This window comes from Urocampus carinirostris, chromosome 1 (genome assembly GCF_059441175.1).
Source record: "Urocampus carinirostris isolate Australia breed hairy pipefish chromosome 1, RoL_Ucar_1.0, whole genome shotgun sequence".
Lineage (NCBI taxonomy): Eukaryota > Metazoa > Chordata > Actinopteri > Syngnathiformes > Syngnathidae > Urocampus > Urocampus carinirostris.
The window spans coordinates 26,337,921-26,353,390 of NC_142349.1; the positions used below are offsets into that span (position 1 = coordinate 26,337,921).

At 39.0% G+C, this 15,470-nt stretch overlaps 1 protein-coding gene across 4 annotated transcripts in view; it reads left to right on the top strand.

Annotated features, from left to right (window-relative positions):
- Nucleotides 1-15,470, top strand: part of septin9a (septin 9a) — a 93,924-nt gene that overhangs the window by 50,320 nt on the left and 28,134 nt on the right. Inside the window, exon 1 of one of the 4 annotated variants that reach the window (XM_088332392.1) lies at nt 2,057-2,322. The exons of 2 other annotated variants lie outside the window; for them this stretch is intronic. In XM_088332392.1, coding sequence (XP_088188518.1) covers nt 2,268-2,322 — 55 coding nt within the window. In that variant the 5' untranslated portion in view covers nt 2,057-2,267. Of the gene's footprint in view, nt 1-2,056; nt 2,323-15,154; nt 15,433-15,470 lie in introns of those variants that run through there. One more of the 4 variants, XM_088332399.1, reaches the window with a different exon arrangement.

Consider the following 15,470-nt stretch of genomic DNA (forward strand, 5'->3'; position numbering starts at 1 on the left):
CAAGGGGACCTTAAATATCTTTGTATGTATGTTTTAGTTTTCCACTGTGACAATCTTTGCACATGAGTATTTGCGAGGATCTTCGTTTTTGTTCCATTACTTTGTGTCAAATATTCCTAGCAGAAGAGCAAGGCGCTTGTCGCACTTCTTGTCTTTTCGTTGACTTGATTACAGTTTTGTACTCAGCTCCATTTGTTAAGATACTACCGGTTTTACAAAATGAACATGTATTAATGTCTAATGTCTAAATTCAGCACCAATAATGACGGAAACAAACCAATGTCCATACACATGTGAGTTTTGGTCCACAATGGTCAAAGAAAACAATAATTAAAAAAATAATTTCAATTTAAGGTAGGCAAAATAATTAAATGTTAAATAAAATTGCATTCATTTTAGAATACAATCACACTAAATTCTTTTAGGAAATAAGTCGAATGACATACTATAAAATTGTACAGGTTAGCAGGTATGTATCTTTCAGTAAGGGTGATTTGTGTTACATTTTAATTATTGGTTTAATCCTATTCAAAAGCCTCTTTCTTTTGAACTTTCCTCTTCTGCTCTGATACTTTTAGAATAGAATAGAATATAGTTACTCATTACATTTACATTACATTAATTGCATTTTGCGCTTGGGCTGCACCAGCAAATCCATAAAGTTGATTAAAATCCATTGTTTAAAAACGTTGTCAACAAATTTTATCATGGATTAATTGTGTCATGTGATTTATGTGTTTTTCTTAATGTCGGTCACCCGTCTTAAGGGATACGACCAAGGTAGATAGATAGATAGATGTGTGCGCCACTCACCACGATTATTCAATGCAAATTAGAGTGCATTAAATTTAGTTGTGACAATGACAGGACATGCTTGTAGCATCATTTTGATCAAGCGGAGGGTGACCACATTTTGTTGTGAAAAGTCCCCTTGGTCTGGAAACAGACTTGTAGAAGCACTTTGATCCGGCAAAGAGCGCTGGAAGACTGTATTTTGATGCATGAATTAATAACCATTACTGTTTTCATACAAGTATAATAAAATTGGAGGGCTTTCCTTCTAATGCAAGTAAAACAAATTTAAAAAGTGTACTTTTGCAAAAGGATAAAAAACGTAAAAAAAAAAATGCATAAGGTCCTCATGATCTAACAATATGTTTACATTCCCCAACGATGTTGCCTGTCTTTTTTTGCTCTTTATAAAAAAAGCATCTTACATATTTGCATCTGTATAGCATACATTTGTATATATTTTGTTTATTGTTAAGCTTTTTTTAAAACACTTGGAGTTTCTATTTTTTTATATTATGGTCAAGTCAAGTCCCAGCTTTTTATATAGCCCTAAATCACAAAAGTCTCAAAGGGCTGGCTGCACAGAGTCCACTATTTTTCTATCCGTCCAAAACATCAATATTTGAATAAAGAGGACATTAAAAAAGGTTTTTTTTTAAATCCTATTCATCCATTAATCGGGAAAAGAAAAAAAAACGAGCAATTTATCAATTTTTAAAACAGACGTTAGTTGCATCCCTATTTCGCACATTACATATCATCGTAGCGTGACAGTTTCACCTGTCTTCCATTGACTGCAATGTTACGTTAGTGCTACCGCTCAGTCAGGTAGTCACATGACAGTATTTTTTCCCAATAAAACAATAAATGGATTAATTCACCTGAAACCAAGCCGAAAGAATTGAGGAACTATAGGAGGATGGGGAATGTCCAAGGCCTTGGGAAAATTGGATCTCGTGCACTGTTCTTTGTGTCTGCCCAAAATGGTCAAAATTCAAAATACCAAATCAAAGACGAAATAATATTCCATGCAAGGTGATCCAACTGTGCTGCATGATAGCTGATCCAAACTGTTTGATGCAAACCTCTGTGTCAACATCTGCTCCATCAGCTGACAAGAACAGCTTGCAGTCATGTGACTGGGGCCTCAGGAAGTGGGCCTGTGAATAAACTGTGGAAGTGGGAGGGAAGTGTGGATGTACGTGAGGAGGGGGAGGGATGCCAAAAGGGAGAGAGAGGAAGCAAAAGGGAGGCTCAAGAAAAAGTGAAAAAAGTGGGCAGAGTGAGACAAGAAAGACTTTAGCTTGGTTGTGCTGTTTTCTTTTAATCCCCTCCCTACTTCTGCTCTTACCGCCCGTCGGATTCCAAATTTGGGATTTGTTTAAAATCTGGACTGGTCCTCTGGACGACGTTTCCTTGCTGGGTGAAAGGGAACCCTCACATGATAAACACACTCGTCCCCTCCCCTCAAAAACATGTCTGATTCTACGGTCAACGCTCACTTGGAAGGGATCATATCAGACTTTGAAGGTACGTTGCGTTTCTCCTTTCTCTCGCTTTTGTCAGTGATTAAAAGTCACCCCTTTTCATAAGGACAGCTAGAGATGTTTCCCACATGTTTGATCGGGACAGCATCTGGAAAAACTGAGAGGGCTTTCCTAACATGTGTGGTTGTGTTTGAAGGCAATATGCGTGCTAAAAGTGTTTGTTCATACTGTTATAACTTGGAGCTACAAAGCCCTAAAAAGGGTGCAATCAGCCTTTCACTCCTGGAACCTAACTCACTAGATGATGGCTGTGCTGCTGACCATAAAGAGGCTGGTACATTCTCTCAACAGCGTATTATTATACTTGGCCTATTTCTTGTGTGGTACCCAAGAAAATGCTCCTCTAGTACCAATTATGCTGGATGACCAATAAATAATCAAGACTTAGAAGTTTTCAATAGAATAGAATATAATTCTTCTGCCAACCAGTCCAGGTTATAGTTTTGGAACTCGTGGCTACCATCTCCTGGTTTGTGTCATCATCATAGCCTCTATCAGCTTGTTCGTAATGCGTGTTCATGTAAATGCATTTCTTAGACACGATCGAATTAACTTTTTTTTTCATCTTTCGTAGAGTTTGGTTTGACGTTTGGACGGTCCTCTAAAAAGGCTTCTTCTTTCTTTCACCATTTACATGCTGCACTAACAAATAGAGAGCAGCATGGTGGCTAAGTGATTGGCGCGTCAGACCCACGGTGCAGAGGTCAAGGGTTCAGTTCCAGCTACTGCCCTCCCCGTGCAAAGTTTGCATGTTCTCCTTGTGCCTTGTTCCTCAATGAACTCCAGTTTCCTCCCACATTCTAAAGACATGATAGGTTAATTGGTGGATCCAAATTGTACGTAAGTGTGAATGAGCGAGTGAATTGGCTTCTTCTGTGTGCCCTTTGACTGTCTGTCCGCTGCCTTCTGCCTGAAGATGGCTGGGATCACTTCCAGCACCCCCAAGACCCTAGTGATGATAAGCGATGCTAACAAACAGAAACCAAAAAAAACTGCAGGGTCTCCAGAGCTCTTTCCTGCCCTCCATTCCTCTTACCCAATGTGTGCTGCCCTGAACAGCTTTGCTAAAAGTGAGATAAAAGCAGATGGGCGCGGTGGGAAAAAAGAAAACATAAGGGTTCTTTGAACTCAGTTGTGCATCGTTAACACATACTTAATAAAGAAAATAACTTTCTATTTTTTCAAGGACCCCTCAAGAACATCCCACCTCTCAGTGAAATGATCTGCATTTATATAGCGCTTTTCAAGTCAATGACTTCCCAAAGCACTTTACATTTCCCAATAGCGGCCGTGATCTGTGCAGCCATGTAAGGTGCTAACCTGCTTATTGGGGGTAATTGGGGGTTCAATGTCTTACCCAAGGATACTTCGACATGTAACATGGACAAGCCGGGATTCGAACTGGGATCCCTTAATCCTAAAACGATCGCTCTACCTCCTGAGCTACTGCTGCCCCAATGGTATTAGATAAAAAAATTTTTTTAAAAAAAGGACACATTTGATGCGTTCCCATGCTAAATTAGAATAGAATAGAATAGAATAGAATATAATATGCCTTTATTGTTATTGTTACAACATGGGATACCTCTAAAAGTGCCGTTTGATGATGTTCAGCTCATAGCTCATGTCTGTGCTATTCCCCAACACGTAGTACTCACTATTGCATAATTTCAAGTCAGTGTGGCAATGCATAGATGGATGGATAGATGCACAGAGGAAAAAGTTTAAGATCTGTGGATTGATATAGAGACATATGGAGACATCAACAAAAATAATATAGAAATTGATATATAAAATCCACTTGATCTAAACAGTTTATTCAAAGCTGGATGTATTTAAAGTGGATTCACACGTATTCCAAGCTGTCTTCAAGAATGGGTTAGCACTAACTCTGATGAATGATCACTTATTTTTTGGGCACTGATTGATCACTTTTTGATTGTGATTCACATGAGAGGGATTCAACTATGACAAAGAGGATAAGTTAAGACTCAACCCCATTACTTTTCCTTCCCTTAATTTTGAACTTCTTGTAAAGCTTGTCCACAATGAGGGTAAGAAAGTCCCAACCCCTCGCAAAGCATAGATGAAGGTGGAAAAGTGATTGACACGAGCCCCTTTTGACCATGGCAGGTCGGGAGCGCCTTAGCTTCTTCCTAGTCACACCTACTTAGCATTACTGTCCAGCTCAAAGAAATAGTGATAGGGGATGACCCAATAATATGTGTTTATGTTTTGTTGTGTTATGTCAAATAAAAATCCGACAGTGGGCCTTGTGTGAGAAAAAATTTATTACAGCAGAGATGGTTGCGGTGAAGACAAGGAAGAATTAACAAGTGTGACTAAATTGACACATAATTTACAATATAAGTTAGCAAAAACATGTTTGATATAGATAGATGGATAGATAGATAGATAGATAGATAGATAGATAACTTTATTCATCCCCGCAGGGAAATTTACATTTCCAGCAGCATCCTGCGCTGAAGAACAAAACAATAATAACGCAAAAAGAATACTATACACAAATACCCAATGTGACGTGTTAATACCCAATGTAGCGTGTTAAATAGCGTATCTAGATAGTGCTACACAGAATACACGCTGCAATAAAAATATGGTAATACGCAATGTGGGGTGTGTGGTTTAATGTGGGCCTTTACTCCGCCGGGTGGAGTTAAAGAGCCTCATGGCATGAGGAATACAAGATCTCCTCAGTCTGTCCGTGGTACAAGACTGCTACAGCAGTCTGTCGCTGAAGCTGCTCTTTTGTCTGGAGATAATGCTGTGATATGCACCGTGACAGGTTGAATGAATGAAAACTTTATTTAAAATAAAAAACAGGACAAAAACAATGAGTCAACAACAAAATAATGTTACATAACATGTTCGAAAAGGTGTAGTCAGAAGCAGATGCTTAGGTTTTGAACGTCAGTGGCGTTTTAACAGATGTTCATGTCTCGTGTTAGCTGGCAGTTGCCCTATCCGTCCTTCCGTCCATCCGTCCGTCCATCCGTCCATCCATCCGTCCATCCATCCATCCGTCCATCCATCCATCCGTCCATCCATCCGTCCATGCATCCACTCATCCGTCCATCCATCCGTAGTAAAAGTTTAGATCTTGAATAATCTGGAATCACGTCCTGCATTAGTAAGAAAGAGAGACATACACGTCTGGGAAACAGCAACTATTCATTTATTACACAATTAGGAGTCGGTATATACAGTTTTAGTTATCTAAGATACAAAACACATTCTGCAAGCTTGTTTGTTTACGTTCATATTTGAGTTATGTCCGTGAAATTTTGGAAGTTGTCCAAGCTATTTGAAAAAGCCTGCCTTTGTGCAGCTGGTGTTCTCGGCTGCACTATTTCATTGATTTGCTGTCATGACTCATGATATTGAGTACCATGGGAGCACAGAAGTTGTACCCCTAAAGGTTGCAAAATTTGAAATGATGTAAGATTCAGGCAGCTGGAAAACATGTGCTGTAATGGTCATCTTACAGTTCTTTATTTCCAGCACTTAACACATTATGTTTTTAACATTTGGGCTTGGTTTGTGTTAAAATGTATTATGTAAAGATATGGGGCCAATAATAATATTAGAGATTTAAAATTGGCTTACAGTTCCGGTCCTTGAATAGGAAGAACATCTGGCTTCAGCCACTCCCTTGACAGGGCTAGTCTACCTTTTCATCACTTGGTCTTCTCACCCCCAGTTTTTCCTACTGCTTCTCTGCATTCTCCAGCTGATCATCCCTTTTTCCTCTCTCAGAAGCGTGTTTGTCCGTAAACTCTTTTCTGGTGGGGACGCAACAAGTCGACTCAATCTCAACCTGTGTGTGTATTTGTGTCTGTCTCCTGTCCTTTATGGCACGCACTGCCATTTGGAAACACATCCACACTTGTCTGGATCGGCTTCTCTGTCATCACTAGTTTGCCTGCGGTATGCATGCTGGACCTCCCGCTTGCTTTTTAGGACTTAAAACAAGGAGAAAGATAAAATCAGGATTTTGAAGACAACAGCAAGAGAATAGGGAGGAGGTTGGTTAGACGTGTGTCCGCCACGTGGTTTAAAATCACGCATTTGGTCCCATGTGTGACACATAATAGGCCAGTGTTCTTGTCAATTAAGTGCGTACTCCCCCTTTTGCACGATGCATTACTTTTAGCACAATGAGAGAATGCTGTAACACATACAGCACAAGTCTATGATAGGGGAAGCTACACGTCCAAGAGGACACAGGTTTTAAATGTTGGTATTCAGGAATCAGAAATAAGACTGTGGTCAAATTTGAGGATATTTCCCCGTCTAATTAAATTTAACAGAGAGTTAAGATGACAGTTTCAGACTTGATTCTGACATCCTAATAAAATATGAACAATGAAATTCTGCGGGTTTTGTTTAGCCGATGTAGTTATGTTTTTATTCCATGACAAGCTCTTCACATGCACCACACACACATCTGTGATAACCCTGCATCCAGACATCTTGCATCTATTGATTTCTTTTGTCACAGCAGCTGAAACTCAACTCCTTTCTATCAGTTGACCTCATTCATTGTAGCTCTTGGAAGACTCTGTAGATGGATTTCTGTAGTGGGTGTTGAACCTAGAACACAAGCTATCAGTGTCAAGTGAGCTCTGACCGATTCAAATGCTGGATTCCATGCATTTACTGGAAATATTGCTCAGATTTGAAAACTGTGAAATGCTCTACATTTGGGCCATATCATTACTATACCAATATAACCTCTTATTAGGGGTTGTCGAATGCTCGATTACATTTTTGGGCCTCCAGCTTTCTTCACAGCAGTTGTTATGAAGAGGTTCAGCCCATGATGAAGAGAATGGGGGAGATTGTACATTCAGTTGTGATTCCCTTTTGTTATGACTGAAACTTTGTTGTAAAATTGGCTGTTTTAAATTGTAGCTGGATTCTGGCATAGTAACTGGTGATCATCCCCTTGATGTGCTGAGGGATCAAGTAATAGTCTAGTGCTGCATGGATAAGGGAGTGATGGATTGATCCATAGGCGTTGGCCAAATCCAGCCATACAACAGTCAAACTGCCTTTGTTGGATTTGGCCTGCTGGATCAGCTGACTCAGAACTCCTGTATATTCCAGACATCCAGAGAAGCCAGGAATCCCTCCTTTTTGATAGTGGTGTCGATGAAACAATTTTCTGACCATCAATGAAAGCCGGCCGGAGTCACCGTGTTCAAAACGCAAGGCTGGCCGAACAAAAACCACGTAGTGAGCAGCCAGGCTAACCTGGAACCATAAACGGAAAACGGCAAGCAGGATTGAGCAGTATGCAATCGCTGTTCACTACAATCGCTGTCTGTTTCAGAGCCAGCCTCAATGTCGTGTTAATGGAATTTGAAATTGTTGTGTTCTGTCACATGAAATCACAGTTCTACAAAAAAAAACAGCCAGATGGGTTAGGTGTGAGACTTATTTCCAGTGTGCCCCGGCACGTGGAATATTTCGAACAAATTTGCATGATTTTGCGCAAACACTGTGTGTGCCTAATTGAAAAAAGAATTCTGTTTGGAAGTACCCTTAAAAGGGCGGCGGCACATTTATTTTTCTCTCTTAAAGTTGCATGTATCCCCACTGGTGTAAACTCAGAATTCAGAATAATTTTACATCCATGCGACATGAGTTGAGCAACAAAATCCAGTTGGATTTAATTTTCCAAGGGATCAGCATCCGTCTCACACATACGCTTTGGTAAACTAGTGAACTGGTCTTAGTTGTTTGGTACCCAAAGCCTGTCACAAAATGACTGGCGTTGGAGATGTATAAAAGTGGGTAGATTTAGCCACCTAGCTTGTGTTCCATAAACACAATAAGAAAGGGGCTACATTAGAAAAAAAACACACACATTTGACTTACTTTGTCATACGATATGTTTGGTTTTAGAAGGAATGCATTAAGAGGGATGGAGTGTTATATTAACATGTGTGTTGATTTAAATTCATGTTATATCTCAAGGCACACTTTGATTATTATTATTATTATCATTATTATTTATTGCTGCTAAATGTTATTGCACTTCTTTTCATTGCACTCATCGTTATGTTATTTTTGATTTACGAACATTGCACTGTTTTTATAACTTAGGCCTGTTTCTAGGCATTTCGTTGTTAATATTTTTTCTGCCTTTTATCCTGATAGTCTTGTATCTTTTTGAGTCTATATTACATGTTTACCCTGGAGTGCCATGTCCAATCTCGTTGCATACACTGTTTCACAATGTTGATATGAATGACAATAAAGTCAATGCAATTTGATTCTTTTAGCATAATAAAAGCTTTCATCTTTCCCAAGGCCTCATGTGATCTGTCTTTTCCCAAGTTCTTTAATCTCAAGAGTTCATTGAGAGACACCAGGCTCGTCAGTTAGGATTTCCCTATTTGGTGTAGTAAGCATGTGCATTTATGCCAAATGAGCAACAGAAAAGGTAGGCTACAACTGGATGCAACTTTTTTCACTCGCCAAGATATATTAGGTGATCCTGCCTCACCCTCATCTGTGCACGCCTGATGCAAAGCATTGTTTAACCTAGCTCTCCAGCTGTGTTTAAACACGTGCGCTCCCACATAGCTAACAACTGTCTCCACTGCGTCTACAAGGCATTCCACGTGTTAGGTTTCAGTCATCACACAGCTTACTCACCACAGTTAGCACAACAGCAGACATACTTTTATCTCACAGTCATGGTCAAGCACAGGATTGCATAAAGGCTCCATACTCTTTATGTTGTTGTTCAAAGTATTTTAAGGATGCAGTAAAAACTGAAAGTTGTTCTCACGTGTAAAACTGTTTTTTACCACCCTAATAATGATCATATGAAAAACTGACAAAGTGTTTGAAACAGGTTTTGAGTAGGGATGGGCGATACTAAGAGTTTTAGTAACGATCCGATTCAAGTACATACAATGTAGTATCAATCAATACTGATCCGATACTGATACTTTTTTATCATGTTGATTGAATAATTGACGCCTCCTCCTTGAGTTTATATTACTGATAAACACCTCACAGATTTTAGACACTAAAATTGTTTCATTTTTCATTAAATAACTACAAATAGCAACTTTAACGGTATAAAAAACAAATATAAATACTTCTATGACAAATTTTCCTGACCAAACGGCAAGAGAGTCAAAAACAAATGAAACACTGTACTGAAAATGAAAAATAAAAATTGTCAAGTCAAGTCATTTTTATTTGTATCACCCTTAATCACAAGGAGTCAAGAAGGGCTGCACAGACCACAGACTATTGCTAACTACGGGCTGCGATCACGCCATTCCGTGATCTAAAACCTACATGAGGTCAAGGAAAAACTCAAAAACATCAGCATGAGGAAAATGAAAAAACCTTGAGAAGGGATCGATAATGAGTTAATCCCCTTTGGAAGATAATGATCATTTTTGCCTATTTTTTCCATGCCCGTAACTTCATAATATTCTACTTGCTGATGCCATTTTGTGGCTGAAATCATCATTGCAGCCTCTGTTAAGCTGCTTGTTTCGCGCGTGCGAGTACATGTGCTTGAATAAACTATTTTTTCATCTTTTAGGGGTTTTGGGTTGGCATTTGGACTGTGTTGAAACAGTCATTTTCTTACTTTCACCATTCTAATCCTAAAACAAAAGAAAACCACAAGCACGTGGATGAACTCACCAGACACCCCCTTCCCTTTCCTCCTTTCCTCCAGCCTAATGCACTCCGTGGCCGGACACCGTTGAAAAAGAGTAGTTAGGCACAGTGAAAAAAAAGCATGAAGGCTCTCAGTTGGGCATTGTTAAGACATACTCAATAGAGAAAATATTATATTTCAAGCCTTTCAAAGACACATGAAACTACGCATCCTACCTACTGAATGATAATACATTAATGTTTTCTAGAATCTTAATTTTAAAAAAATGGTTTTAGAACACAGTTTGAACTGTAAAAAGTCTTGGACTTGTCAACTGTACCTTCCTTCCATCCATCCATTATCTGCACCGCTTACCCCTAGTAGGGTCGCGGGGGTGCTGGAGCCCATCCCAGCTATCTTCGGGCAGTGGGCAGGGGACACCCTGAACTGGTTGCCAGCCAGTAACTATACCTCCAAAGCAATACTCTCCATCATTCTGATAATATAAAACAAATCAGGGATTGATTTAAAATATCTAAATTAGATTTCCTTAAACCAAAACTGAGAAGAGTGCACATGTAGATATGGCCCTCTCTTCTGCTTGGCAGGGGAAATGTAGCAGCAGGCCAGGTAGGGAGAGGTCCTAAAAGCTTGCCTGTCAGTCACACGTAGGAGCATAAACCGAGAGAGTGGTCGAGGGCGCTGGGTGAAAGAGAGAAGGACTAAGCTATCTACATATAAAAGCGGCGTTTTGAGGCAATTGGTGGACGGGTGAAATATCGAATCCAGGAAAATAGTGTTGATCTGATCCAAGTACTTGCTTAAGTATCGATAATATCCATATTTGGATCAATCCACCCACTCCTAGTTTTTGAGTTCATTCTTTGTCACTTTTTTTATACAGAATCAAGATTGTTGCAAACCCCTTTAAACTCATAAAAACAATATCACATCACGTGACAAACAAATAACTTGTTGTGATGGATTTAATAGCATGAGATGCAAAACCCACTGGAACTTGTTTTTCTTTTTTTGGGATATTCTATCCACAAAAGCCGCTTGAGGCTCTGACATGCTTGTCTGTCTTCTGGGCCACTGTGGGAATTAATTAAGTCTTGGATCAGGAAAAAATGCAGTGAAAGAACAATAATGGCTTTATTAAATTCACACAGTAAAGTCTCCTAAATCGTACAGCCCATTTTACAATATTGGTTTGAATTGAAGAAACGATATACAGACGCTGACCTGCTAACGAACGATCGTCTCAGATACGTTCCAGACGATCATTCCTAAGGGCCCGGTCACACAGCCGTTTGCGGCTGAATCACGGCCAGAAATTTCTGCCTGTGAGGCGGACGCTATTGGACGCTTTGAGATCGCCATACAGACGAGATACAGCAGTGCTTAACACGCGGTCGGAAATTCGCGTGCGGGTGGCAGCGCGAAAAGGTTTTGCGCTGCTAAATTCTTTAAAGCGCGGGCACACAGCCTTTCACGGGCGTATCGAGGCTGAACCACGGCCAGAAATTTCTGGCCGTGAAGCAGACGCTGTTAGGCGCTGTTGAACGCTTTGAGACCGCCATATAGACGAGATACAGCAGTGCTTTACTCGCGGTCGGAAATTCACACGCGGTTGGCCGCGCGAAAAAGTTTTGAGCTGCTTAACCGCGGGCGGCACACGGGGTAATGACGCGGAAATGACGCGGAACGACGTGCTCTGGCCGCGGCCAGGGCGTGGTTACACATGGGTAGGACGGGAAATTTGCGCAGGAGTCGGATTTGGGCACAACACCGGCTCGGGAGCTTTTATACCCGTGGTCCACACGAGAAAATGACGCGGAAATGACGCGATGAGGAAGCGGAACAGTCGCCGGGCATACCACCGATGAACAGCGGGTTGGCCAATTTTGCGCATTTTCCATCGCGGGCAACCACGGGCAAAAAAAAAAGCAAAATTTTAGCCGTAATCCAGCCGCAAACGGCTGTGTGACCGGCCCCTAAGTTGAATTTGGTCGTAGGTTGCTTCAGTGCTATATTTTGTATGTTTAAGGTTTATAAAAGTATGTTTAAGGCTTGTATAAGTAGCCTGTATTGTTTTGTTCTAAAAATTAAACATTTTATAAAATAATATGCTCTATAAAGATAAATAAAGTTAAGTTTAACTTACATTTGGAAGATGAGTTAGGCGACTTCCTCCTCCGTGGTAGAAAGTAGCCGAAAAAAAGCGATCCAACCATTTTCTCAACCGCATCAAGCTTTCTTATTCCACTCTCGTTTCAAAAGAAACGGCTCTCCTCTTCTTTACACTTTACACCAACAATATTGAATGTATCCACGGGATATTAAACAGTAAAAATGTCAAAGTTCTTAGCGCGGTGGAGATACAGTATAGAATGTTCACAGACCAACTAGGAAGAGGAAGCGAATTTCTTCTTTGGGGTGGATACTGGGTCACACAGGGCCACGCGGCGGTAGCAGCAGAAAAAGGTGCACATAATAAAAAAATTTACTTACAGCAATGTCCGGATACTTTTCTATATCCTGAATTTTTTTTTTCGTATCTACCATTTTTTGTAAGTCGAATGGTTGCATGTAGGGGGCGTCTGTACCTCAACCTTGCAGTACATGAAACTTGACCCCAGTAAATACTTTTTTTCTTGTTTGGCCAATTTGTTGTCTGTTTTTGTTTCCTTTTTGATTTCTTATTTTGGGGGAGGTAAGAATGTGAACCGGTGACGATAGCAAGAGTAAAAGTTGAGCAATAATAATCTTCTAGTTAAATAATTCACAATTTTCATGACAGTAAAAATGTTTTTCAACATTGCCTGCACTAGTGTAGCACCGATTTGCCAAATGCTAAACCTTAAGTTACAGAACAGTGCACCACTCAAATGGATGTTTTGCCATGTAATTGAACCATGTACTGTAAAGTTAAACAGCAGCATCACCTCAACATAACCCGTCGAGTCAAGTCGAATTTATTATTAATCCAGCCATGACAAACATATAGCTCAAGGGCCCGTTAAATTATTCAATCCGGCCCTCTGTAAATTTCTGAGTATAGAAATATCCGTAAAAACAAGTCTCGACTCAATTCTATCGAAACTGATGATTTTGGTTTTTAGTAAATACAAATCAATTACTTGTACCCACTGCTAGAGGGGACTAAAGGTGTAAAAGAGCCAACAACCTGTTTGGTTTCATGTTAAAGACAAAATTGTATTTTGTCAGCTTTAGTAGGCCCAGCCTGGTACTCATTGCTCAAACTCTTACTTTGCATTTATTTTTATTTATTTCAAAGCAATTTGCCAATTGAGGCAAGCATATTTTATTCATAGCTCTTAATTGAGTTTGTTTATGTTTGTGGTGAGATGGTTTGGATGTAAAATTGAATTTATTTAACTGTTAAAATATGTAAGAGAACTGTAAAGCATGGGTCATTTGCCCCTTGTATAAAAATCACTTTTGAGCATGCTGAAAAGATTTACTTTTGGGAAAGTAGTTTTTTTTTCCCGTTTTATCCGTTGATTATTCAACAGTTCATTTTGGTGTAATGAGCTTTGTGGTAGAGCACACAACAGTTTTGAATACACTTGATCTTTGAAAGATTACTGTTTTGAAACGCTATTCAATAGCAATAAAAGCAGCTCATTTATGTAGTAAAAAATAGCAACAGTAAGACACTGACATAGCTTGTTAGCACTGACTAATTTATTGTATTAAGTGACTTTGATTTGACTCGTACCCACTTACCATAAAAGTGCTCTGCAACGCATCAAACATACCTTTTGAAAATATTTGCTGCAAATCTCGGAAAACTTGTGTGCTATATTTCAGTTACATCAAAAAGTTATTTTCTATTGCCGTCGAAGCTAATGCTAAAAATTGAGCCTGTATAGTGGAACCTCGGTCCTCGACCATAATCCGTTCCAGAACCCTGTTTGAAAACTAAAAAATCGTTTTTCCCATAAAAGTAATGTAAAATCGTTTTAATCCGTTCCAACACCCTGAATGTTTACCATGAACGTAAACATGAAGCTAACCCAGGCTAATTGTACATTCGCGTTAGCGTAATCTTCCGTACGAAAGATCACGCTAACATGAGCGTGTAAAAATAAAAAAATCAGGTCGTTTATACGTCATTTAGCACCCGGTTCTCCACAAGAAGTGGTGAGCGGTTAAAGGATAAAGAAAAGAATTATGAACAGGATTTCTTACCTTTGCGGTGCTCAGCAGAAGCCATGCTGTATGTATAGCAAGATCGGAAACTCGCATACCTTCTTCATATTTTGTTATTATTTCTTTCTTAAATGCAATAGTTGTATGCACTACTCTCTGTAGCACTTTTTTCAACAGATCAAGGTTATTTTGTGTGATCTTGCCACAATATTTTTTTCAGTTTAGCATCCCATTCCCATTCTCGAGACAGATTGGTAAACGCTGTTCTGTTCCGATGTACTTGTACCTTCTCTTACATGTTTCTACTCAACCTCACCTTGATGTACGTATACAACACAGAATACATGCCTATAGTCTTTTCATTTTCGTGTATATATATATATATATATATATATATATATATATATATATATATATATATATATATATATATATATATATATATATATATATATATATATAAAAATTTGATTTTCATTGTATACTTGTTTTAAACTTTTGTTATAAACACTGTACATCAGTGTTGAAAGAAAAATTGAATTGGCATTTTATGTTAATTACAATAAAGACAATCTTGAATGTTGATTTATTGAAGGCATTGCTAGTCATGATTCCAGGCCCGGATATTCTCTCCACAAAAGACATTTTAAAAAGGAAATCCGAAAGTTTAAATGTGTAAAAAGTTTTGAATCCAAAAAATGAAACTGTTAAAATAAATATCCAAGCGAAAATTTCAAATTCCAAATACGTATACTAAACAGTTTCCAGAGTGAATGAAAATATGTGTAACCTAGGGAAAAAAAAACATTTTGCACGACTAGTTTGATTTTGAACGCACTATGTTTATTTCCTGAATGTAAAATGAGCAAATAATTTATCAGTTTTCAGTTTTATTTTTTACTAATCCAAATTGTTTGTCCTCTATTTAACTCGATATAACTTAATTTGAATAAACGATTTCTGATCGCGGTCCGTGGCGGTATCTGCGCATGCGCAATGTTGAACAGGTGTTCTTAATGTCCACCCAGCACGAGTGATGACATTGTTGTATATTTCCCCAGATTATTTTGTGTCTTTAAATTATTTACGATTAGGAGTTGGAGCTGGCATTTTCACCTCTGTAGATTTATTGTTGTCATTAGGGTTGGTTTTTGTTTTGTTTTTTAGAGTCGCTCGTGTCCGCTTTTTCTGTGGCGTTTTTTTTCTCGGATTTGACCGGTACGATGTTATCAACCTACATGAAGCGCGTCAAATCTGGTGAGATTATCGTATGTGATAACTAAAGCAAAATTCTG